General features: G+C 36.0%; 1 protein-coding gene, 1 long non-coding RNA gene and 1 pseudogene across 3 annotated transcripts; 2 read left to right on the top strand and 1 right to left on the bottom strand.

Annotated features, from left to right (window-relative positions):
- The first annotated feature begins 226 nt into the window (after window positions 1-226).
- LOC137727377 (uncharacterized) lies at window positions 227-7,388 on the top strand. The gene is made up of 2 exons (XR_011067791.1): window positions 227-1,103; window positions 7,209-7,388. It is a non-coding gene; the product is annotated as an uncharacterized lncRNA (long non-coding RNA).
- A 3,365-nt stretch (window positions 7,389-10,753) lies between these two features.
- Window positions 10,754-15,103, top strand: LOC137730192 (tonoplast dicarboxylate transporter-like; annotated as a pseudogene).
- An 80-nt stretch (window positions 15,104-15,183) lies between these two features.
- LOC137730190 (disease resistance RPP13-like protein 4) lies at window positions 15,184-22,641 on the bottom strand. 2 transcript variants are annotated; one of them, XM_068469249.1, is made up of 5 exons: window positions 22,521-22,641; window positions 22,298-22,350; window positions 21,452-21,534; window positions 16,513-18,308; window positions 15,184-16,226 (listed from the first exon to the last, which is right to left on the bottom strand). In XM_068469249.1, the coding sequence occupies exons 4-5, from the start codon at window positions 18,302-18,304 to the stop codon at window positions 15,415-15,417; spliced, it is 2,604 nt and encodes an 867-aa protein (XP_068325350.1). In that variant the 5' UTR covers window positions 18,305-18,308; window positions 21,452-21,534; window positions 22,298-22,350; window positions 22,521-22,641; the 3' UTR covers window positions 15,184-15,414. The 2 variants fall into 2 exon arrangements, with proteins under 2 accessions (XP_068325350.1, XP_068325351.1); XM_068469250.1 differs by having other exon boundaries at window positions 22,298-22,353; window positions 22,521-22,630.
- Window positions 22,642-23,682: the final 1,041 nt, after the last annotated feature.

Here is a 23,682-nt window from a genome sequence, read left to right on the forward strand (position 1 = left end):
GGGCTCCCGCGTGTTGTGCACGCGCCAGAAACAGGCCGGGGAATGGGTCTGTCCATTTTGGGCTGGGCTCTTGACTGGCACGGGCTGGGTGCCAGGCAAGTTGACGGGCTGGAGCACTTTCCCTGCAGGCCGGGCTGTTATTTGGACTTGGTGCTGGGCAAATAAAGCTCCGGTGGAGCTGCTCTAAGAGTTCACAAGAGTTTATACTTTCCCCCACCCAAATTATCAAGTTTGAATCCTTTCTTTCAATAGCTTGTATTAAAAAAATAAAAAATTCATTTGTTTCGGTCCATAATCACATGTTTTATAATAAAAATGAAAAATTATCATTTAGACATATAAAACTAATTGAAGAAAAAAACTATTTAACGCATCTTAGTTTTAGTTTTGTGTGATCACATAGTTTATCTTGTCACGATAAAGTAAATATATCATGTCATCATTAAACAAATATAACTGGTTTTATTACAAGTATAGTTTGCTATACTTTAGTTTTAGTTTCTTCAATTAGATGTAATATCACCCATATGAGTCAAAATTTTCTCTCATGTAGTGGGTTTCATTGTAGAAACTGATTCCACAATGTTTGAATATGAGCTAAAGGTTGTTGGTTGAGATGTTAATAAGCTTTTCTAATACCAGGTTTTAGATTTTTGAATTCTGCTCGAACAAAACTAGAGTCTATTTCATTTGCTTGATTCAATATAGTTTTTGTGGAAAGAAATTGAATTCTATGGCTGCTTTTTGGCATTTAAAATTACTGTCATTTTGTAATAAAGTATTTATTTGGTATGAATTGCCTGTGATGGTGGATAAATCTTCACGCCGGTCTATCTGGGGGAGCAGTATGTAGACAATCCTATGTTGTACGATGTCATTTTCTTAGTCGAAGGTTTAAATCATTTATCTTTATTTAAGCTCTTCCTACGTATGCTGTGTTAGCTGACATTACAGAATATTCAATTAGCATGGGTGATTGTATTGTTAACATAAAGGACCTCTTTAAATTTTTGATTGTGTACTGACTAATTGCAAATAGACGGTTCTATGCTCATAATTTTCTGCTTGGTTCTTCAGATACCTTCCGTGCAACATTTGATGTGGTATGATTTTCCAATTTCCCCTTTGCAACAATTTCATTTTGGTTTTTGGAGTATGTATGATTTATTTTTCATTAGAGAAGAAAAATTAATAAAACACAAGAAGCAATTGGAAACATGGCTGCAAGTTATAAGCCAGAGTCTTTTTTTCAATTAACTATATTACTTTTGTAGTATATGCATGCGCAGGAAAAATCCAAATCGTACTACAAGATCTTAGGGCTCTGTGTTTTGTGTCAAACCAATGCATTGAGAGAATATGAGCCGTTGCGTCTGGTTTGGATATGTGTTTATGGTGGTACCCCTATTTCAAGGCAATTGAGAGCGCTTGACTATGGTAACCCAATGGCTTTCTTTGTTGTTTTTCCTTAAGAGGTTATCGATTCCTTGCTTTTTTAACTGAGTTTTTGACCATCAATATTTTGCATTGCTGAGCTTCAAGGCACAAAATGATTATTTGTTATTGGGTAGATGGGTTGCTAAAGGCAAGCAAGACACATAAAAATGACCATTGGGAATGAAAAGTCGCTTCTTCGGTGTATTTATATTTTTTTTAGTTGTATCATGCGAAATTAAGTATCGATTTGCTATGTGTATTTTGTTGAAGTTATGCTTTGATGAGCTTAGATTCCTAAAACATTCTATATATACTAAAAGCCGGTGGAAAAGTACTGTTTATTAACAGTCCCCTGCCGGTTATGCCCCTAATCTAACGTACAATTTTTTGGCTTCTTCAAGATGCTACATGAATTGGCAATTTTGCCCATGCCACACGCGTTTTGGGGTTTTTCGCACCTGCTCTCCCCATGTGCGTCGTTTTTGGTGGGGAAGGTGCTCGAAGGCTCTTCCATTTTCTTCATTTGATGTGCCACAAACCATGTGACCTAATTTACTATATATACTAAAAGCCGGTGGAAAAGTACTGTTTATTAACAGTCCCCTGCCGGTTATGCCCCTAATCTAACGTACAATTTTTTGGCTTCTTCAAGATGCTACATGAATTGGCAATTTTGCCCATGCCACACGCGTTTTGGGGTTTTTCGCACCTGCTCTCCCCATGTGCGTCGTTTTTGGTGGGGAAGGTGCTCGAAGGCTCTTCCATTTTCTTCATTTGATGTGCCACAAACCATGTGACCTAATTTAACTCCCATTTTTTAAATAATTTGTTTGTCCCGCCATTAATTTTTTAATTATTATTTTTTCTCTCTCTGTCCCACAAATGCTGTTGATTGGCCTCTGATTGTTTTAATTTTTGGTTATACTCTACTTTTTGGGCCTCTATCTTCCACGTGTTGATGATCGTGGGGGGTTCTGTTCAGAGGTTGGCTGTTTTATTTTTTGGTTTTGCTCTGATTTTTCAGACTGTCGTCCACGTGTTGATCATCGGGAACTATTCTATTCAGAGGCCTTAATGCTTTTTCTTTCGTTTTCATTGCATTCTCTCCTCACTTTTTCCTTTTGTTTTGCCGCTTCTCTCTTTCTCGCTTTTCTCTTTGTTTTCAGTTTGCTGTGTTCGTCTTCTCACCTTTGCTCCTGCGCTTCGCACGCCGATTTCTTCACGTCTGAAGTCTTGCCGTTTTGTGGTTAGTTCTGGCCCTTCTGGGTTTTTTGGTGTATCAGTTTTTGCTGCATTTGTGGTTATTTTTGTGTTTAGAATTAGGTCATTTTTTTTTTTAATTTGGGTTTAGGTTTTTGAGGGTTTAGATTTAATTGTTTCCTCTGGATTTTGTGGGGGTGAGAGTTATAAAATACTGAGTTCTGTTTTTGTGTTGGGATTCTATTGAAGGGGATGAAAACACAATCTGCCAAGAAGGAACCTACTAGGCTCAGATTGGATGATAAACGTGAAGGAATCATGCTGACCAAACCGTGAGCATCAAAGATTGATTCTTTTTTTGTTCTTCAGTAATAAAAAAAATTTCAATTTTTTCGATTTTTTAATTTTTTTTTCTTTCTAATTTTCTGTTCATGGGTTTTTTTTTCCTTCCAGGAATTCAACAATCCTAGAGGTTGAAAACCACCGAGAAGAAAAGTTCCAGATAGATCTGATGGTGAGCTTCATCAAATTCATTTTTTTGCCATCATATTTTTCCCTTTTGAAAGGATAAATTACGATAAATTAGTAATATTGGAATTTCCCCTCTACCTCTCATTTGGGTTGCTCATAGTGATTTGGTCTTCTGATTCTTCAGTGCAACCGGGCTCTGTACCTTTGCTGATGTCTGTGGCGGGTTGGCCGGGCAGGCTTCCTCCAATGGGGTACGGTTCTGTTATTTTGTTATATGTTCTTTTGCCATTCATTCACTCAAAATTCCAAAAATCGAAAATAGTAAAATCGTAGGTCAAATTCATTAATGCTATCTTAACAACTGTTTAATAGATTTATATTGTTGCATGTTTGATTTTTTATTTTTATTTTTTTTTTTGCATGTTTGATTTTATGAATTTTTACTGTTTGTTTTGTTAATTGCAGATTTACAGTGTTTGATTGATTTCGGTGAGGGTGAGTTGTTAAGTTTTCCTTTATTTATTCATGATGTTTTATGAATGATTGCATGTTCTATATCTAATTTCACTAACTCTGTGGGTGTGTTTTTCACAGTGGTTGTTCATCTGTTTTTTCTGTTATCAGTGCTTACCACCTGTTTGAGAAAAGGTATTAAATTGGCCTTTTTTTTAGATTATTGATATGTTTTGAATGTTTTTTGGTTTGTCATGTGTGTAAGAATGTGAAATAAACTATTTAAGGTAGTCAATTTCAATATAGCAGTGGCAGCTGCAGGAACTACAACAGTAGCAGCTGCTGGGATTCTAGATGGATGAAGGGGAGTGGGGTTATATTGAAGTCAGACCCGTAAGCAATTTACTCATATATACTGTATATATTGTATGGAATAAGAGATGTTAATTTTCATAGAATTTTTGGTCATTTTTTGTTTTGTTATTGTATTTACACAGAAGCGCATATGTTCTGCTGTTCAAGCCATATGGCCAACCACTCTCTAGCATCAAAGTGGACCAGTGAGTATTACCAAACCACATCAAATTAAATAATATGAACAACTCATCTTCTTTTCAACATATTTTTCTGACATTTATCTCATGTATCAATGATTATTTTTCCAAAATTTGAACCCAAGAAACTAAATGTGTTACAAAAACAGATCTGTTATGTGTTGTAAGTTAAACAAAAACTTCAAACTCAGTTTTCTCTTTTGGGGTTTTATTAATTTTTATGAATTTAAATTTCTTTTGATCTTTTATTTGCAGTCGCTCTCAAACTTTCAGCTCTAAAAGCTATTAAATAAGGAAAACTACAAATAGGACTTAAGAGGTAATTATAATTAAACTACCCAATTTTTAATCAATAAGTAATTTGTCTAATGAAAAATACCACTATGCATATTTTGGTTATAGAGGCTCTTTTTTATTTATTTTTTATTTCGTGGATTGTAAACACTAGAAAGCTAAGCCTCTGACAACAGCTTCCCTGAGACACGATTTTGAGAAGGTAAAAAAAGAGCGATACTTTAAGTTCTGTTTCTTTTATGTGTTCTTTTAAAATTGAAGGTTGTGTGAATTGCAAATGTTTAATCATGCGGAATCAGGAAGCATTGCTCATCTAATTGTGGAATTTAGAATCTAATCTTGAGGTTGTAATTATGACAGTTAAAGTGAAACAAATGTGGTCCAACATTGATCCAAAACATGACTTGCTGGTTTACCACCTTTGTAATTTCAATAATCTTGCAAAGAATTTCTCTGAGATTTTTATAGTGCTTTCTTTTTTTGGTGGGTAAGAGAATGGAAGAGTATTTTCCGTGTTACCAACAGTTCAACATAGTAACTAATACTATGCATATATTCGTCAGTGAAAATACTTTCCATTTTTAACTTCTCATTTGGTAGGAAATTTTGATGAATTTATGTTTTTTTCCTCCACTTCTCATTGTTTTCAGGCGATTGGAGCTGAATATCGAAAAGGTTTTGAGAGTTTTGGACATGTTGGACCTCTCAAGGTTGACGTGGTGTAATTTATGGAGTTATATGTATGGTAGTGATTGTTTTATATGCTCTGTCGAAATTATTTTACTGATTATGCTATAACTTGCTACTGTTAGTTTTTACTGTGAGTAGGATTTTTTGGAAGACAAGTTGCAATAAGATTTTCTTAAACGAATACGATATGTCGTCAAACTGGATGAAGTTTATGGTCTTATATTCTCTTTTGACAATGTTGTGGTAAGTTTCTATTAGTTATGTGTTTCAGGTTCTGATGGCTAGAAATCAGAATGTAATGAACTGTGGAACATTGTATTTATGACATCTTACCGATCAAGTAAAAGATTTAAATGTGCAATTATTAAAAGAGATCTAATTGCGTAACAGTTACTTTTTCCGGCAAGGGTTTTCTATTTTTCCGACGACTATTCTCATTTTTTTTTTTGAGATGCATGTAATAATTTATGGTCAATGTGATCCCATACCTATTTAATTAATTATATTCTTAAATCATGTAGGAAGACTAGCAAGTAGCAATGATACTGCTTTCTAAATAGTTACGGTTCTTATCGCAGACCAAACCATTGAGATAATAACACTGCATGTAACATTCTTTCGAAGAAATCCATATGTCGATATTGGTAAGTATCGTTTTTGTATTTGTTCTTTATAATATCTTTGTTCACATTGTGGTATTTTGACCAACATTTTGTTATTATAAAGGAAGTAGCTTCATTTTTCACAACCTGATATTTCCAATTTGGTGGATGTACATTATTAACACATTTGAACACAGTTGACCATCTATGCACAGTTTTCAAATTATAGTTTCTGTTTTGGGATTTCTTTATCAAACCCCTTGGGACTTCGTGTGTAAAATTTAGTGTTCCTCCCTTTTGGCTGATAGAATTAGGTTCAAGCTTTATTGTCTTCAAATTATATTTAGTCATGTTAGAAGTTAAATTGCAAAGACATGATTCTGTAATTAATATTTTGTTTGTTTTCTTTGGTTTAGGTTTGAACTAAAAGCAACTAAGAAATGAATGATGCACATTCGCAATGATATAGAATGCTTACATAGCAACTTCAGCTATACAACTTTTGCCACCCCAATTGATCGATGGGTATATAACCTTCTATTTACACCCTACCAAACAGTGTGTTCTCCTACTTTTCATCCAGCTTTTATCTAATATACATTTGTCATTTTCAATCTTTGTTATAGTGAGACAAAACTAATCAGAGGCAAACGCACAAAAGTTGATGAGGTGCTATAAAATTGCTAAAAAAGGTAACCATACTATATTCTTATTTTCTTTACAGTATAATTCCATTGTCATATAAATTTATTTCATGTGTTACAATATTTTCTTTCCTTACCTAGGGTGCTTTCTTATCAATCAACAGTATTGGAGAAAAACTTTGTGCGTTGCAGTAAACAACATTTGTCGTATTGTCATTCTAGATTAAGTAATAAAACTTACTACAATTTTTGGTGTCTGTTGGATAGATTTTCATATGTAAATAGTATAAATCTTTTATGGCATAGACTTTACATCTTTGAAACATAAGCTTTATTACAATTTTTATTAATCCCGCAGCAACGCGCGGGTAGAACTTTCTAGTTCGATACTAAAATGACATGAATAAGCATAATGAATGGTTCGAAAGATGCTATTAATGGTTTTGTGAGTATATCGTTAGTCGTTTGGTTGTATGATTTGCTTTTGTTTTTTCTTTCAAAGCACTTTACTCTTAATATTTTGGGGCTGCAGCTTTCGAAGCCCTTTATGCTCAAGGTAAACAATTTTGGATTTTTCCTTTCAGCCTTCCAACAATTTTTTTATTATTTGAATATTGTGAAAGTTGTGTTTTATATGCTATGAAAGTTGAATCTGTGAATTTTTTTTTTTTTTTTTTAATTCATGGTATATATTCTATTTCATAGTTTTGGATGATGTTGGATTGAAAAGCTTTTCTATAGAACTTATAGTTATTTAAAGTGTTTTATCCATTCTTACATTTACTCTCATAAATTATAGCTGATTTGTTAATCTCTTACCAAAATACGCAAATTATTTTGTAAATTTGTTCTTATTCTAGCAGGAACAACAAATGCAGAAGGGGAACACATATATAACCAGTGTTATTCTAGCCAAAACCTTTATTCTCACAACATTGGGTACGATTGTTATAAGTTTCAGTTCATTGTACCTAAATTGAAACAATTTACTATTAGCACAAACTTTTTTATATTTTAAACATGATATTTCATGCATTTTCTAATCCCACAGCAACGCGCAGGTAGTACTTTCTAGTATCTTCTATACATCAAATACATTTCCTTGGCTCCATTTTATGACGTCCATTTCTTCATTTCTTTGACTCCAAGATATCCATCATCAGCTACTCCCTCGTTTCCTCATAGGTACCAATATACTCGCCGGCAATCGTCCTCAAAATACCTATGCATTCCTTTACTTGCATCGTGGTGGGACTAGCAAGAGACCCTAGCATGTGCCGATCGACCTAACATCCTCTAACGATGCCAACCAGTCCATGGTTGATCTGATGGTATCACAAGAGGATGTCAGGAAGGGACATGCTAGGCTCTCGTGCAAGTAAGTTCAAGTAATGCAAAGGTTCGGTGGCGACTACTTTGGTACCTATGAGAAAACGAGGGAGGAGCTGATGATGATAACTTTCAGATTGACGAAAAATTCACAAATTCAACGCAATGGTTCAAACTTTGTAAAGTTTTAGCTATGAACCGAATAATGGGCCTCCAAATTTGTAGTGAAACGGGCCTGATTAAATTCGTGTGTTGGGCGTACAAAAGTAAAGCCCCATCTTGTTTAACCTAAATAAATTTTTTTACACAAATATCATCTGAACTATTCCGGGGGTGTGCATTTACTATCAAACAAATTTTTTCTGAGAAGCTGCAACCAATACTTCCTTTTGAGTGCTATTTTACTTTCTTATTTGCTAGCACATTATCTCTGGCAATCCAAAACCCATAAAACCACTTTCACATGATCATAAATATATGCAGTTGACTTACCACCAAAAACTAAAGACGAATAATTGATCAGCATATAAATGTTTCTCAAATACTGTCTTTCTCAAAGTGCGAAAGAGCAGACAACAATAGTCTTCGTCCGACTGATGAGAATATGAACATCTGAACCTACTAGGGACTGCATACTAGAAAACAGAGAAGGAAGCTTCCCTAGTCACTCTCATTTTCAAGCTTTTTGTGTTACTCGACCTTTCCCTCGCAGTGAATGAACAGATGAATCGAAAGATATACTCACGCGTGGAGATCATGGCTAGAGGAAATGAAAGTGAGGCTGAAACTTGAAAGAAGAGAAATGAAAGAATTAAGTAGTTATTGTTGAAAATAAATTTCATATTGATGGGAGGAGGGACTTTGCATAGACTTTTACGGTAGAATCTTAACTTTTTATGATATAAGAGCAGGTTGTCTTACGTGTGAAGCCCAACGGCCACACGCGTTTCACGTCATCCCGTTTGTGTTTGTTCATCTGTTAGGTTTGAAATTTACCACACATGAGGGGGGCGTGTTGAGAATGAATCTCATATTGCAGGGATGAGGGACCTTGCATATGAGCTTATAAGTAAGTTGGTCTATTCATCATATTGCCAATTAATTTTATGATGTAACTCCAACTTTCTTCAGTTATTCCAAAATAAAATCAAATGTACATGGCCTCACATGAAGGATTGATGCCCTACTTATACACATGTTGACATTATTTCCTGATCTCGTGTGAGATACTTGGAGAAGAATCATCAATGCCATGCCCAATACGTGTTTTATGTCACTTTCACCAACAAATTACGTATCACTAAGTGATATGAGTTTTGATGGTCTTATTTTCAATCCCACACGTTATCTTTCGAAATTGAGGGCAGCTAGAATAATTGATCATGTGACTTTGAACATGTAACAAGATTTGGCAAAACCAAACTTGGGGCCATGACAACACTAGCCACCAACCATTTTTAAGAAAACTAAAGGAAAAGAAGGAAAAAGGCCAAAAGAAGAGGAGGACCACACATATAATTATACCCCTACCTTAGTGATTGTGTTTGATTGGGCATTATTGCTCTTATAATGGCAATTTTGTCCTCTCGATCGATAGAAACCACAAAGTTGGATAGCTATAATGTGTGTTCCACAAGGCAGTTATGGGTTTTTATTTCTATTTTTTGTGATTGTCTCGACGTAGAGATTTTAAAACCAAAAAATATTAAACTTACTGCAAATTATAATATCATTTAAATTCCTAGATTTAGGATTGCTCCAGCTAAATCGACCTCTAAGTTGTGATTATTATTTGAGCAGTAGATTACACTGAAGTTTAGAGTCCAACTTCTATTGGTTGATATGTATTATTTTTACATGTCGTGATTGGATTATACTTATAGAAAAATAAGTACGTTAATTAGTAATAATTCAATATTCAAAATTGATAGTCATATTAACATTATCCTAAAAAAATGCTCCAAAACTACCTGTAAGCTGAATCATCAGTGAAAAAATGAATTTGGGTCTGCCATGTATACTGACAAATCATTTCAAGGTCAAGAAAATGAGAGATTTTTTAGTGTGACTGTCACAAAGGATGATACACCACGTGTCATTATATAAATAATGAGATATATGTGTCAAAAAGTTAATAACTTAAAAAATATAATTTTCTACTACTTAGATAAAAACACTTAATGTACCACCTTTATTCCCGTCACAATTAAATTTTTTTTTAAGAAAACAATATAGCACAATCATTCAGATGATAGCCTGACTGGACCTTGCATTATTATCAAGTTCAATGGTTGTGGCAATTTGTAGTCCTTTTGTGCACACGTGGCTCTGTTTCGTGGCCTCTTTGCCCGCACTAAATTTGAATGAGAGGTAATCTATTAGAAAATGTCACACTTTGCCATGTTCTTGGATATAAATTTCTACGAGATGAACCACTTTTCCCAGAAGAGGGGGCGGTTGATCATTACGATTTCAAAATGCGCTCTTCCGGGCCGGGTCGAGCCTTTCAATAGTGCGGCACACTTTCTATATCTCCTCCGTCTACAAGGTGAACAGCTTAGCTTATAGCACATCGTGTTCGCGCCAGTAGTTGTAGCTGTGGGTAGAACTTTCGTTCTTATTGCTCAGCAAAGTCCAATTTAATTAGCAATACCAAAATGAAAGCCAAACTTGTTTACTACTACTTTAGTGATGAATGAGTCAAAAACTTCTTACACATAAGTTATATTATTCAAAACTCGCATGAATATGATCTACAATACCTACGTGTGACATTATATGTATAAAAAGAAAGACAAATTTGTCTACTATTGTATATGTTTTGATAAGCGATATTTTAAAATACTTTAATTTATAGAATTTATTTGTATTAGAGTGTGTGTCAGTAACATGAACAATTTGTCAGTCTAAATGGCATTACTCTATAAATAAATAAAAAAGCCTCAAACTCAAAGACAAAAAGACGGACACACTACACCGGCCAACCAATTAACCTTACTTCCGTGTATGCATAACTAGATAGAAAAGCCTTACTTCTTTGTATACAAAACCGAATATAAAAGCACCATTTCCTCGCATTATATAACCAAGTGATTTCCGTAATCCAATCCAACATCAATAACATGAATCATCATCCAATATCCGAAGACCCCAAAACCCCGCTTCTCCCTCTCCACGATCAAATCCAACGGTCGCAGAGCTTCCATTCATCCTTGAAATCCATTATAACACTCAAGAACTTCTTCATCCTCCTCGGACCTCTTCTTTGCACCATCATATGCCTCTGTGTGAAGCTAGATGGCCCGGTGGCCAGCCGGAACATGTTGGCAGTGCTGGTGTGGGTATTTGCTTGGTGGATCACGGAGGCCGTGCCCATGCCAATTACCTCCATGTCCCCACTCTTTCTCTTCCCTTTCTTTGGAATATCCTCTGCTGATGATGTTGCTCAATCTTACATGGACGATGTTATTGCCCTTCTTCTTGGAAGCTTTATATTGGCTCTTGCTGTTGAGCATTATAACATCCACAGAAGATTGGCCTTGAATGTGAGTTTCTCTAGCTACCATGCTTCTCTGCTAAGATGGATCATCTTAATGGTTATTTATGCTGTGATTATTATGCTTAATGGTTATTTTAGTACAAGCGTACAGATACATGAGAAAAACAAAGGAAGGGACCAAATGGCAAACATTTTACTTCTCTATTCGTTCACAATTTCCCTCGGTTATTTTTGCATTTCTTGTTTGGTAGAAAGCTATTGCAGCCATATTATATTACATACGATAATTTTAAATTTGGTTTGCCGGAAATTCATTGGATTAGATTTGAGAAATCTGTCATTTACTAGTTAGTTCACTGACTAATCCCATAGATATATAATAGGGAACTTTAATGAAAAGCTTCTAGTACTGTTCATTTTAACGAAAAATCACATTTTTACATTAAGAAGTCAATCATTTATCATTCACTTTATCCTTTATTTTGTCCTTATCGTTAAAACTCAAAGTTTTCAAATCATTTTCATTAGTTTTTCTATATCCTATCGAAATTTTAAATATTGAAAAAATATATTTAGCTATTTTTTCTTCCTAAATTAATGCACTTTTGTCCAAGAATACGGAAATGCAAGAGAGGAGCGTCAATAACGCTTTACTAATCCATGGTAAATGTTACGTTAGAAAGGAAACGTGAATTTGAATTCTCATACATTTCATTCCAAAATCAACAAGAATCAAATGGATAGTCCTCCCTCCAATGACCCCAAAATCCCACTTCTCCCACTTGATGATCCAAATCCAAACCATAACTCACAAATCCGCTACCCTTCTTCACTGGAATCCATTCTACCATCCAAGAACTTGTCCATCCTCCTGGGGCCTCTTTTGAGCACCGTTATTTGCCTCTGTGTCAACTTAGATGGCGCCATCGCTAGCCGGAATATGTTGGCCGTGCTTGCCTGGGTGTTTGCTTGGTGGCTCACGGAGGCCGTGCCGATGCCAGTTACCTCAATGTCCCCTCTCTTCCTCTTCCCGCTCTTCGGAATTGCCTCTGCAGATGATGTTGCCCACTCTTACACGAACGATGTTATTGCCCTCGTTCTTGGAAGCTTTATTTTGGCTCTCGCCGTTGAGCATTATAACATACACAAAAGATTGGCCTTGAATGTGAGTCCTCTTTTCATTGTTGTTTTCTCGTATTAACCCATTCATGTGATACATCGCTCACATAATATTATTGGCATCAATAAAGCAAACATAAATACATCGTTTAAAGAAAACATAAATATATTTTCGACAACATTAATATATGTCACAACTTGAGAATTGAGTGCCTTAGTGTCTGAACCCTACTAGGGTGACAACCACATTGTGCTCGAACCCTGTCGTATACTATCCGCTTAGGGTTTTCAAAATAATTTCTTTTTTGGATTCAAGCGATACTAGTGAAGGAGAAACAAACTTTGGACTTCATGTACAAGAATAATTTATGGTAATGCTAAAGAGACCATCTATTTAAACTAAATTTTGGAAACTATATGATGTGGTTGTTGATGATTGAGAGAAAATTTTTAATGTGCCGAAAATACGACTTGGTACATCAAGTGTCATAATAAAATTGGTTGGATTTTCTTTTTTCAGTTTCCAACAAAATGTATTATTACCCTTGATCAGTCGGGTAGTATTTACGGCACATTGAAAAATTTCTTGATGTTTGAATTATTATTTAAATATTGATTAACGTATTTATTTTTACATTTACAAATTGGACAAGTTGATTTACCTAGTATTCCAGAACACAGATAACCCTGGTGTTCTGCGGAGATCCCTTGAATCCACCATTGCTGCTGCTGGGAATATGTGGGACCGCAACATTCATCAGCATGTGGATGCACAACGTGGCAACTGCAGTGATGATGATGCCCGTAGCCACCGGCATTCTCCGGCGGTTTCCGACGGGTCCCGACTAGTCCGTGGTTGTGAGCAACTTTTGCAAAGCCGTGATTCTCGGGGTGTTGTACTCCATAACCATAGGAGGGATAAGCACTCTGACGGGGACAGGTGTCAATCTCATATTGGTTGGAATGTGGAAGAGCTATTTCCCACAAGTAGCTCCGATCACCTTCAGCACCTGGTTCTGTTTCGCCTTCCCTTCGGCATTGTTGATGTTCTTGGCTTTGTGGGGTTTGCTTTGCTGCTTGTATTGCTCAAGGGGTTCAGGCCAGGCTCTCTCTGTTTATTTAGACAAAGCCCATTTGAAGAAGGAACTTGAATTGCTAGGTAGGAGCCCTCAAACTTAGAGCAACTTACATGCAATCAACATCGAATTGTGGTGTATCTTAAGTCAATCATGCATTGTTGTGTGTAAATTTTTTGACAACAAAAACTGCTTCTAACTAAATTACGCAAAAAAAATTTAAATGTGTTTTTGAGGGAGTAGGACTTTTAATAAAAAATCAACGTGTTTCTAATGAAAGTACTGATATTAAAGCGTTGATGAGAAAAAATGTTTCTTACAAATGCAATTTCGAAAAAACCACTCTTTTTTACGGCAATTGTTGTGAATACCCCAAATGCCATAATAAAATAGGCAACACATGGTATCACCGTATTGGTCATGTTCTTTTTGGTTTTTATTTTATTTTTAGAAACTGTTCTTTTTGGCTTTTGGCCCAGTGTTCGGTATCCAATCATAGGCACTAGAGAAAACCTTCTGTGTAATTATATTTCCAAATCAACTTACAAGTGTTGATGCGGCAACCGGCAGGTCCAATGGCTTTTGCTGAGAAGTTGGTACTGGCTTTGTTTTCGGTGCGTCCCCAAGTACTCAGTTTCGCATAGTTTTTTAGTATGGATTTGTCCTTCAGTTATTATGACTAGCATTTTCTGCAGATGTTGATTGTTTTGTGGATGACAAGAAGCATAACGGAGGATATTCCGGGCTGGGGAGTCCTCTTCAACGGACGTGCCGGAGATGGAACTGTCAGTGTGAGTATTGACATTTCTTCTTATGTGTTCTAACTTTAAACACGAAATAGCCGTATACACAGACCTTTCGTTGGATCAAATTTTCAAGTGTGACTTGAAATGTTTGTAGGTTATGATTGCAACTTTTTTGTTCATAATTCCAAGCAAAAAACAAAAAGGTGAGAAGTTGATGGACTGGGAAAAATGCAAGAAGCTACCCTGGAATATCATATTGTTACTAGGTGCTGGTTTAGCCATAGCTGACGGAGTTCGATCCAGTGGCCTTGCTAATTTATTATCTGAAACCCTAGATTTTTTGGAGGCAGTCCCATATGTTGCCATTGCTCCTGCTGTGTGTCTCATAAGTAGTTCCATCACTGAGTTGATCACATCAAACAATGCGACAGCCACGCTTATTATTCCTCTCCTAATTCAAATTGCCAAAAGTATGCATGTCCATCCTCTCCTTCTGATGATTCCGGGTGGCATTGGGACACAATTTGCTTTCTTGCTTCCTACGGCAACTCCTTCAAATACCGTAGGATTCGCCACTGGCCACATTGAGATCCGAGATATGATCAAGATTGGCTTGCCATTGAAGATTGTTGGGATTGCTGTGTTGTCCCTTTTGATGCCCACTCTTGGTAACATTCCTTTTCTCTTCATTATTTAGCTCACTTAAATTTTGATCAATTTTCATCTTCATTAGTTCTACTTGATGTTGTAGTTCATAAGTAACTATTGAGTTTTGGCTATTGCAGGAGTTTATGTATTTAGGACAAGTGAACCAGTTCAATGACTTGAAAGTTCAATAATGTTATGATGTCTCACAAAATCTCAAGGCATAACAAAAAGCAGAACATGTTTTGTTAGCGATAGTCCTATGATTCCATTCATTTGTGAGTCTATTTGTGATTCTGAGATACCTATATGAATTCAAAGCATGATTTTAAATTTACATTTCATATATGATGTCCATGATGATCAACCTTATAAACATGTGTGATTATGTACATCAAATCAAATTAACTTTAAACCAAACAAATAAATAAAGTACAACTAATGCATATATATTTTTGCTTATTATACAATATCACACCATTACATCATCTCTAATAAACTAACATTACATCCCAAGCAAATTTAAGTTTTAACAGCACACCACAACATATATCGCACACAAAGTTTAAGGCTAGAGTAACCAAGATAAATCAATGATCGGAGGCTTCCATGGAGATGGTGATTTTCTGGGCTGTTATTGATCACTATACACTGATCAATTTTGCTTTCTCCAAACTCCTTGCTCTTCAACCTCGCGGGGAAGATTTTTGAACCTTGAACAATGGCTAATCTCCATGTAGCGGAGTGCAGGCATAATTTGCATCAAGTTCTCCCCATCTTCCTCATAGTTCAGCAACTTCAAACACAAACCCTCAACATGTTTCCAAGTGGACTGATCACTGGTCAGTTTCTTAATGTCACAATTCTCAACACAGAGATACTGCAATTCAGAAAGCACATTCGGATGAAACCAGTTGGGCATTGTGTTGGAATGATAATTCCTTACATACAGCTCCCTGAGATTTGGAGGCATCTTAAGCCCGTCTAACTTTACCAAAGTTTCCCGTTCTTTACATTCTTCAGCATCAATGGTAAGGACTTTGAGATTGCTGAGACTTGATAGGATGCCCATTTCATCTTGGGAGATTTCAGTGTCAGCACTTAGGACAATTCGAAGAACTCTTAGCTTCTTTAGTTTGCTGAGCTCACGAAGGGCGCAACGTTGTGTTTTGGCCGGATTCACCACCTTGAACCCGGTGAGTTCTTGTAGAAGACAGAGGCTCCCCAAACCCTTGGGTAGGCAATCAAGGGGACAATCTCCAACGTCCAAGACAATGAGCCTCTTCAAACATTTGATGGACGGGTGTATTTTGACTAATTTTTTGCATCCGTTCAACACCAAAAGCTGGAGGTTAAGCAGTTTCTGAATCGAAGATGGGACTTCCCGTATCTGAGTTCCACTCAAGTTTAGACATGCTAAGCGTTTGAGAGAACTGATATAGATGAAGAGATCCTCAGCACACAACACTGTTAAATAAAACATGTGAGATGGAATATTTTGTTTTGTTTCGTTTTTTGTTTTTGTTTGTGGAAAATGATTTCTACATGTCTCTTCTTCTTATACACACTCATGTTTATTTTATTCCTTTGATTTATTATATCCAAAGGTCATAAATAAAGTAGGTGTGCATAAAGGAAGAAAAGAGGAGTGTGATAATCATTTTTTTTAATGCACAAACATTACATATACAAGCGCATGCACTCAATAGATCGAAATTAGAAAGCATGATGAAGAATTTAAAGTACGTTCTACCTGGAGATGTGGTACTGCTATCTTTGACAACTTTAGAGTAAGACAGGTCCAACACCCTGAGGGACTCCAGTAACCCAAGATTCTTGCCAAAGTTATTAGGTGGGCTTGACATGAGAAAAAAAGTCCTCAACTTTGGATTAACTTCTAATTCCTTCTGGTCATCATCCATATCTTCGCTGATACCGAACCATCGTGGCTTTTGCTCATTTTGCTCATGTTTCTGCATTAGCTTTCCTTGCTCATTGAAGATGCAAAATGCCTCCTCTCCCGCAATCTTGATAATTAGCTCCCGCACCATATCGTGTATCTTGCACTTATAAACTTTCCCATCATACCATCGCCGATCCACTACTTCCAGCAGGCATCTGTTCACTAGTTCTGCGAGATATTCATATCCCAATTCTATAGCTGTTTTTGAATCCTTTTGCTGGACGAGGCCCTCCCCAACCCACCAGTGAATCAACTGTTCGGCATCTATCTCGAAGTCTTCGGGATAAATGGAGACGCACAATAGGCATTGCTTGAGACTGGTATGTGGAAGTTCATCATAGCTTAACTGCAGAGAGTTGATGACATCTACATTTTCTCCTTCGGTTGTGAGTGCATGGAATTTTTTCGAAATGTCCGTCCATTTTAAAAGAGAATCAACCTTCGCAGCTAATAAGCTTCCTAAAGTCTTTATTGCCAGAGGAAGGCCACCACATTTCTTCAGGATACGCAGTGAAACATCTTTATAATCATCACCAGGGCATTCTCCATTGCTTTTTCGAAATGCATATTCACTGAATAAATCCCGGCCGTCTTCGTCCTTCAGACGTTTATGGTAATGAATTTGTGTGCTTCTAAGAACCATTGTTTGCGCAACGTCTTCAATCCTGGTGGTAATAATGATGCAGCTGGATTTACCAACTGATGTTGGTAGCTTGGAGCACAGGTCTTTCAACCAATCTGATTTGTTTCTGTAAGGCCACACATCATCCAGGACAATGAGATAGGATTTACCGTTAAGGACATTGATGAGTCTGCGCAAAATTTCATCACTCTCCGAGGAAGACGTTTCTTCATTAACTTTGTTGAGTAACTTCTTCAGGATCCACTGCTCGCAGAAATTTCCTGAAACACATACCCACATTGTCTTTTCAAAGTGATCCAAGATTTGAGAATCGTTAAAGAGTTGTTGAGCAAGGGTGGTTTTGCCCAAGCCCCCCATCCCCACAATGCCAATGTAGTTCATTGCTGGTTCCTTCTCGTCGTCGTAAAGTATCCACCCTTTCAACTTTTCTATGTCCCCATCCAATCCATATGTCTTATGTGGGTTTAGTGAACCAACAAATCGCCTGCTGCTGCTGATGTGTTCGCTCAAACTACTATCGGCAGTAGCTGATGCACTCAAATACTTGACCAACTCATCGTGCACGTCCTTCATATCAGAATTAATCTTCGTCAACCTCCTGCCCATCTCATGCGGGAAAACCGGATCCAGAGGCAACAAGCATGAGAAGAACCTCTTTTTCTTCTTTTCTTCCTCCCTAATCAGGCAATCCGTCAATGCGTTATCGGCTTCATAAATCACTTCCCTTAGCTCACTCAAATTTTTCTTGATCATTTCCTGATCAGACGACAGTTTCAGTTTCTTATCTGCGTCGACAACTAAGCATCTCATTTTTCCGAGCCATTTCTTCATCTTCTCAAGCTCACTTTCGAAATTAAAACAGAACTGAGCTTCGTGCGCTGCAGCACTGACTACTTGTGCTGTTACGGCCTGAACCAGAGCTTCAACTAGCATCGTCATCGATCTGTTACATTTTTACACATTTCGCTCTTAGTTATATTATAGTTATGATACTATTATTTAAGACAATTAAGAATAGATAAAATCCATATTAGAACATTTTAGCATAGAATAAGTTGAAAAATAGCAAGTGGAATTGCCATGGTGGTTAGAGTCTCTCTCTTACATAATGCATCTCGGGTTCAAACTATTATTCTCTCTTTAATGTAAATCAGTGTAGAGCATTGCTTATAATAATAAAATAAATAAATAAGATGACAAACTCTTCCCTCTCCTTAATAATAGTAATTAAAAAAAAAATGTTATGCCCAATCGTGAAAGAAATTATAGAGTGAGTGAGAGGGAATGGCCAAGAGTGAGATGGGATCAAAGGTTTGTGATTTGTGTTTTCTCTCTTTGTCTTGACCCCCAACTAGTTTAGCCAATCACACCTAATATAGGATATGGATTTGCTCATCACCCTCAACTACTAGGTCCTGAGCGTTGCCCCAGTTCCTTAGAGTGCAACACGAGATTAATCATGGTTAACTAGCGTAAATTTTATATACATAAAAAATAGCTTAATAATAAAATTACATTCCTTTGTTTCCACTTATGTCTTGCTTCAAGCAAGTAGATTATTGTTTCATGATTGGAATGATCTGTAAGAGCAAGTCAAAGAGCCATAGGACCCTCTTTAGCAAGGTACCATGTTTGTAATGCTTCATGCACATGTCTTTGAATAAAGATTAGAGTGATGGCTCATTCAGCTTCTTCCTCGCTATTGTTGGCTTCGCTAGTTTTCTAACTTCTTAATAGTTAAGTGGAGCTTCTCATTTTATATCCCGTTGAGTTTAGTTTTGCCATTGTTGACTCGAAGTATGCATGCTGGGCTAAGGTGGAAAAAATATAGCCCGAGAAAAACTTGGAAAATGGGTTGGGCTTCTGGCCCAATAAGGAACCCAAGTTTGAAACGAATTTGGGCAGTGATGCCCAAAGCCGAGCAGAGCTCAAATATGGCTATTGGCTAGTTTGCTCTAGCATTTTATTTGGATGAATAAATTTAATATTACTAAAGGATTTTAAAATAATGAATTTTTTTTTTTTTTATGTTTTTGAGTTTTCTTATTTACTTAACCTAAAACAACAAAAAAAATTTGAAATATGGAATTTATTATTTTTAAACTATTACTCATAGAAATCTAAAATTAACACATATTTACTTGGAGTTTAAACTTAAGAATTACAAATTTTGTTTATATCTAGACATTATAAATTTATATATATATGAATCTAAGTGAGAGAATCCATGCATGTTAATTTATAAATTCTGATTTCTATGAAAACTTGAAGTTTATTTCTCTATCTAAACATATTGTAAGGGTATGTTTACAAAACCGTAGTGAAATACGAAGAAACGGAATTGCACTTTTTTTCGAAGCATTCAAGCGATTATCAATATTTCCATAGAGGGGGTATTTGTATTCTGGGATAAGCCTCCGCCAGAAGAAGTCCAACTTTTCTACCCACCACTCCTGTTCCTTCTACCTTTCAGCCGAGTCTACCGACTCCCTTGAACGTTCACCAGCTCAATCTCGTCAATCGGCGATGATGGGCCTCAAGCTGCACGGGTTCAGGATGATTTTTTCAGGATGGGTTTCGAAGCTGCAGTTGGTGAAGAACAGGTTGTCGTTGGCGAAGATCGGATTTGGAACTCGCTTGGTGCACATTTGGTATTGAATACACACTCCGGATCTACTGCTATGGTGGCTGTGGGATATATTACGGTGGCTATGTTGTTGGAGAGAGAGATGAGAAGTAGATGGAGAAAAGAGATGGGGAAGTCGAAAGAACTGGGGGATGGGAAGAAGAGTATCAGGGAGCAATGATGACGGGGAAAAAGATGGAGAAAAGAAAAGAAAAAAGAATTGGGGATGAGAAAGGAGTTTCACGGAGCAAGGAGCTTGTGGAAGAAAACAACGGGGAACTAAGGTTTATTAATCTGTTTTTCCAAAAACATTAGGATGACAGGGGGGCGGGGTCGGCCGCCACCTCCATCCCAGCCTCCGTTGGTGAAAGAAAGAAAGAACATAAAAAATCTCATCTGCATATGGTGTTTGGTTTTTTAACTTCGGGGGTACATTGGTCAAAATTGAAGCATGAAAATTTCCTGAAAATTACTTAATGAGCATCATATACAGATAAGATTTCCAGAATGTGAATTTTTGTTATATTTGAAAGTTTTAATAAAAACTGACATTTACGAATTTAGGTGTCAAAATTTCGCTATAAATCATAAATTCTCAGTAGAAAGAAGTGAGTTCAAATCAAATTTTCCTAATACAAATGCTTGACTCTGATTTATGGGTAATGCGTTTCATGGTTACTCTAATTCTTTCTTACTTCGATTCTTGGTTGGAAAACATGCCCTAAGCCCAACGGTAGTTGGTGGGTGACGCGGGATGGAGCAACCGGCTCGACATCAACATCGTTACTTACTCAGATGCAGAAAACAGGTGGCTTGAGGGTACCATCACTGCCCAATCCTCGACTTCCGTCGAGGAGGGAGGGCGCTATGATGTTAGTCGCATGGGGAGAATGCGGCTAACGGCGCAGGAAAAACATCATGAGCGCTAGATTTCCATAATCCGGCGATATTCAACCGGAATCTCGCGTGTCCGTTCGTTAAGGACGATGTCTTGACCTCGCTGTCTGTTCGGCTCAGTCGCGAGCACTAGTTGGCTCAGCTCAAGCGTTGGGCTGATAGTTTGGGCTTTGTCAAATAGGACTTGAGATTTAATTCTTGCAGAATTCGAGTTTAGGGTTTGTTTAAGGAAATTCTAACGAAAAACTCATGGTATTGTTTATTTTAACGAAAAATTACATTTTTACATTAAAAAGTCAATTCTGATACTATTCACTTTACCCTTTATTTTGTCCTTATCATTAAAACTCAAAGTTTTTAAGTCATTTTCATTAGTTTTCCTTTTGTATGTTTAATTGATTTCCAGATTTTTGGTCAGTAACTCCGCATAACTCACAAACAACATAATTCAAGAAATTCACGATATGATATATAATTTTATAAATTATTAAATTGGGTTCATGCTCCATAGTGATTGTTTATATAATCAAGGCTTTGAAACATGAATTCGAGTTTAGAATTACCCGGTTGACGTGGCCAAACTTCGAACTTGAAGTGACCTCCCCAGTCGAGTACAGAGCACCTGCTGCCCTTGCTAATGGTGAATCTACAAAGAGAGCATATAAAGGGAGTTTTAACAAAAAGTCAACGGTAAACGTAATTGTGAATAAATGATAATCATCACTATAAAAGTTTCATAAAGAAATATAGGGAGATGATCCTTCAAAGACTATTTGATTCATCGAACTCCATATACTACAATAAAATACCCTCTTAGCAAGAAGATAATTCCTCTATAAAAGCAAGAAATGAGTCACATAAAGGATTTTCATCGAGGTAATCCTCTTGCAGATGGCCTAAGGCGAGGAAGTAGTGATCGTCTTTTTACAAAGAATTATTTCTCACTATATAGTGCAGCGTCAAAAGCATGCATGTCTTACTGATAAATGTGTTGAGAAATAAATTATAAAGTGAGAAGGAACATGAAAGAGATACATGTGTGTTTTACCCTTAAACTTGTGCCTTTATTCATACTAATTCATAGTGCCCTTTACTTAACCTCAAGAAATAGAGTCAGACAGAGAAATAAACTTCTAGATCATATAGATCTTGTGCCTTTATTTAATATAAAATATTATTCATAACAAACTCAATTTGTTTTCTTAATATTTTGCTCTATTCATCACATATATGATCTGGTTTTGGTGTATCTAGTTTCACAAAAATCAAGTTTTTAAGAACATTTAAAGTATTTTTTTTGGCATAAAACATCATCCTTTCTTGACGTCCAAAACATATAGATCGACGGCACGACCGAATCAACTAAGAACTTGACAATAATGAATCTATCATCATTCAGGAGCACATACTCAAATTAACGTAATCGATCGAGTTGGACTTGACTATCGGAGGACTTCAAATCCTGCTGATCAGATACAAAGAATTAATCCATTTGCGATAATATATATGTATGTATGTATGTATGTATGTATGTATGTATGTATATGAAACCAGAAATTATTAATTGATGGCTTTTACTCTGTAATCTATAGTATAATTAGCAGGAAAGATGGAGAAGAAGATGAATGCTACCTTGTTTTGTTTCCTGGTGAAAGCTAGCTAGCTGCTTCATCTGCATCTGACTGTGTAATCAGTGAGATTGATGCACCAAGACTACATGAAAAACACCTTATAACTTGTACTCTTGGGTTTGATATTTCATTGCAACAATATATATATATATATATATATATATATATAGAGAGAGAGAGAGAGAGAGAGAGAGATACGCACACAAGTAGGGGGCACTGGTTATCTTTTGGGACTTTCTAAGATAGTCCGGTTTTATATTTTGATTTAAAAAAAATAAACAATATTATTTATACTAAGATAGAGGGAATAAGTTTAATCTTGCAAATGAGTTAGTAATAATGTGATTTGAATTAGCTTTTGATGAGAATCGAACGTAAAACTCCTTACTTACAAGTAAAAAAAAATATTATTAGACCATATTACTAAGTCATATATTTTAAGATTTTAAAAGTTAGATTTTTATTTAGAAAATACAGACATTTTAATAGTTAGAAAATACAAAAGTTTATAATTTAAAGATTAAAATATTTGAAATATTAGTGAACACAAGAACTTTTTTATCTTTTGACGGTCCACAAAACTCTATTATTGTTGTCGACTTCTGTTAATCATGGATGATAGCCATGACGTGTATATAACATGTAATGGATGACAACATTAAACGAAGTCCATCTTCATGAACTTTAAGTCAGGACAAACTCTATTATTGTTATTGTTATTGCCCTTTAATTATTAGACAATTCGATTTATTATTTAAACCCGTAGGGTAACCTTCTTTATTCAGTGGAGACTTAATAAATCATTATCTTTCAGTCACCATATGCCGTTAACTTTAAAAAGTGAATAGAAACATGATTTTATGTCTCACACTTAGATTTATTGGTTTTTAATTGTTATGATTCGAAATTGGAACATCGGCAGTTTGAGAGGAATTTATTGATTAAAAAAAAGTTACACCTACTCAAGAAGGATAAAAAACTTATCCCTCATAAAGCAAGAAAAACATAATACAAGAAAAGATAAGAGACATACACATTACTCCTCTTGAAAAATAAAATACAATAAAAAAAGGGACCAGACGTTAACCCTCTTGAAAATAGAAAATACAAGAAAAACAAAGGGTGGACATAAGACCAAAACTCTCTAAAATAAAACCTAAAAA

Source organism: Pyrus communis, chromosome 3, assembly GCF_963583255.1.
Source record: "Pyrus communis chromosome 3, drPyrComm1.1, whole genome shotgun sequence".
NCBI classification, from domain to species: domain Eukaryota; kingdom Viridiplantae; phylum Streptophyta; class Magnoliopsida; order Rosales; family Rosaceae; genus Pyrus; species Pyrus communis.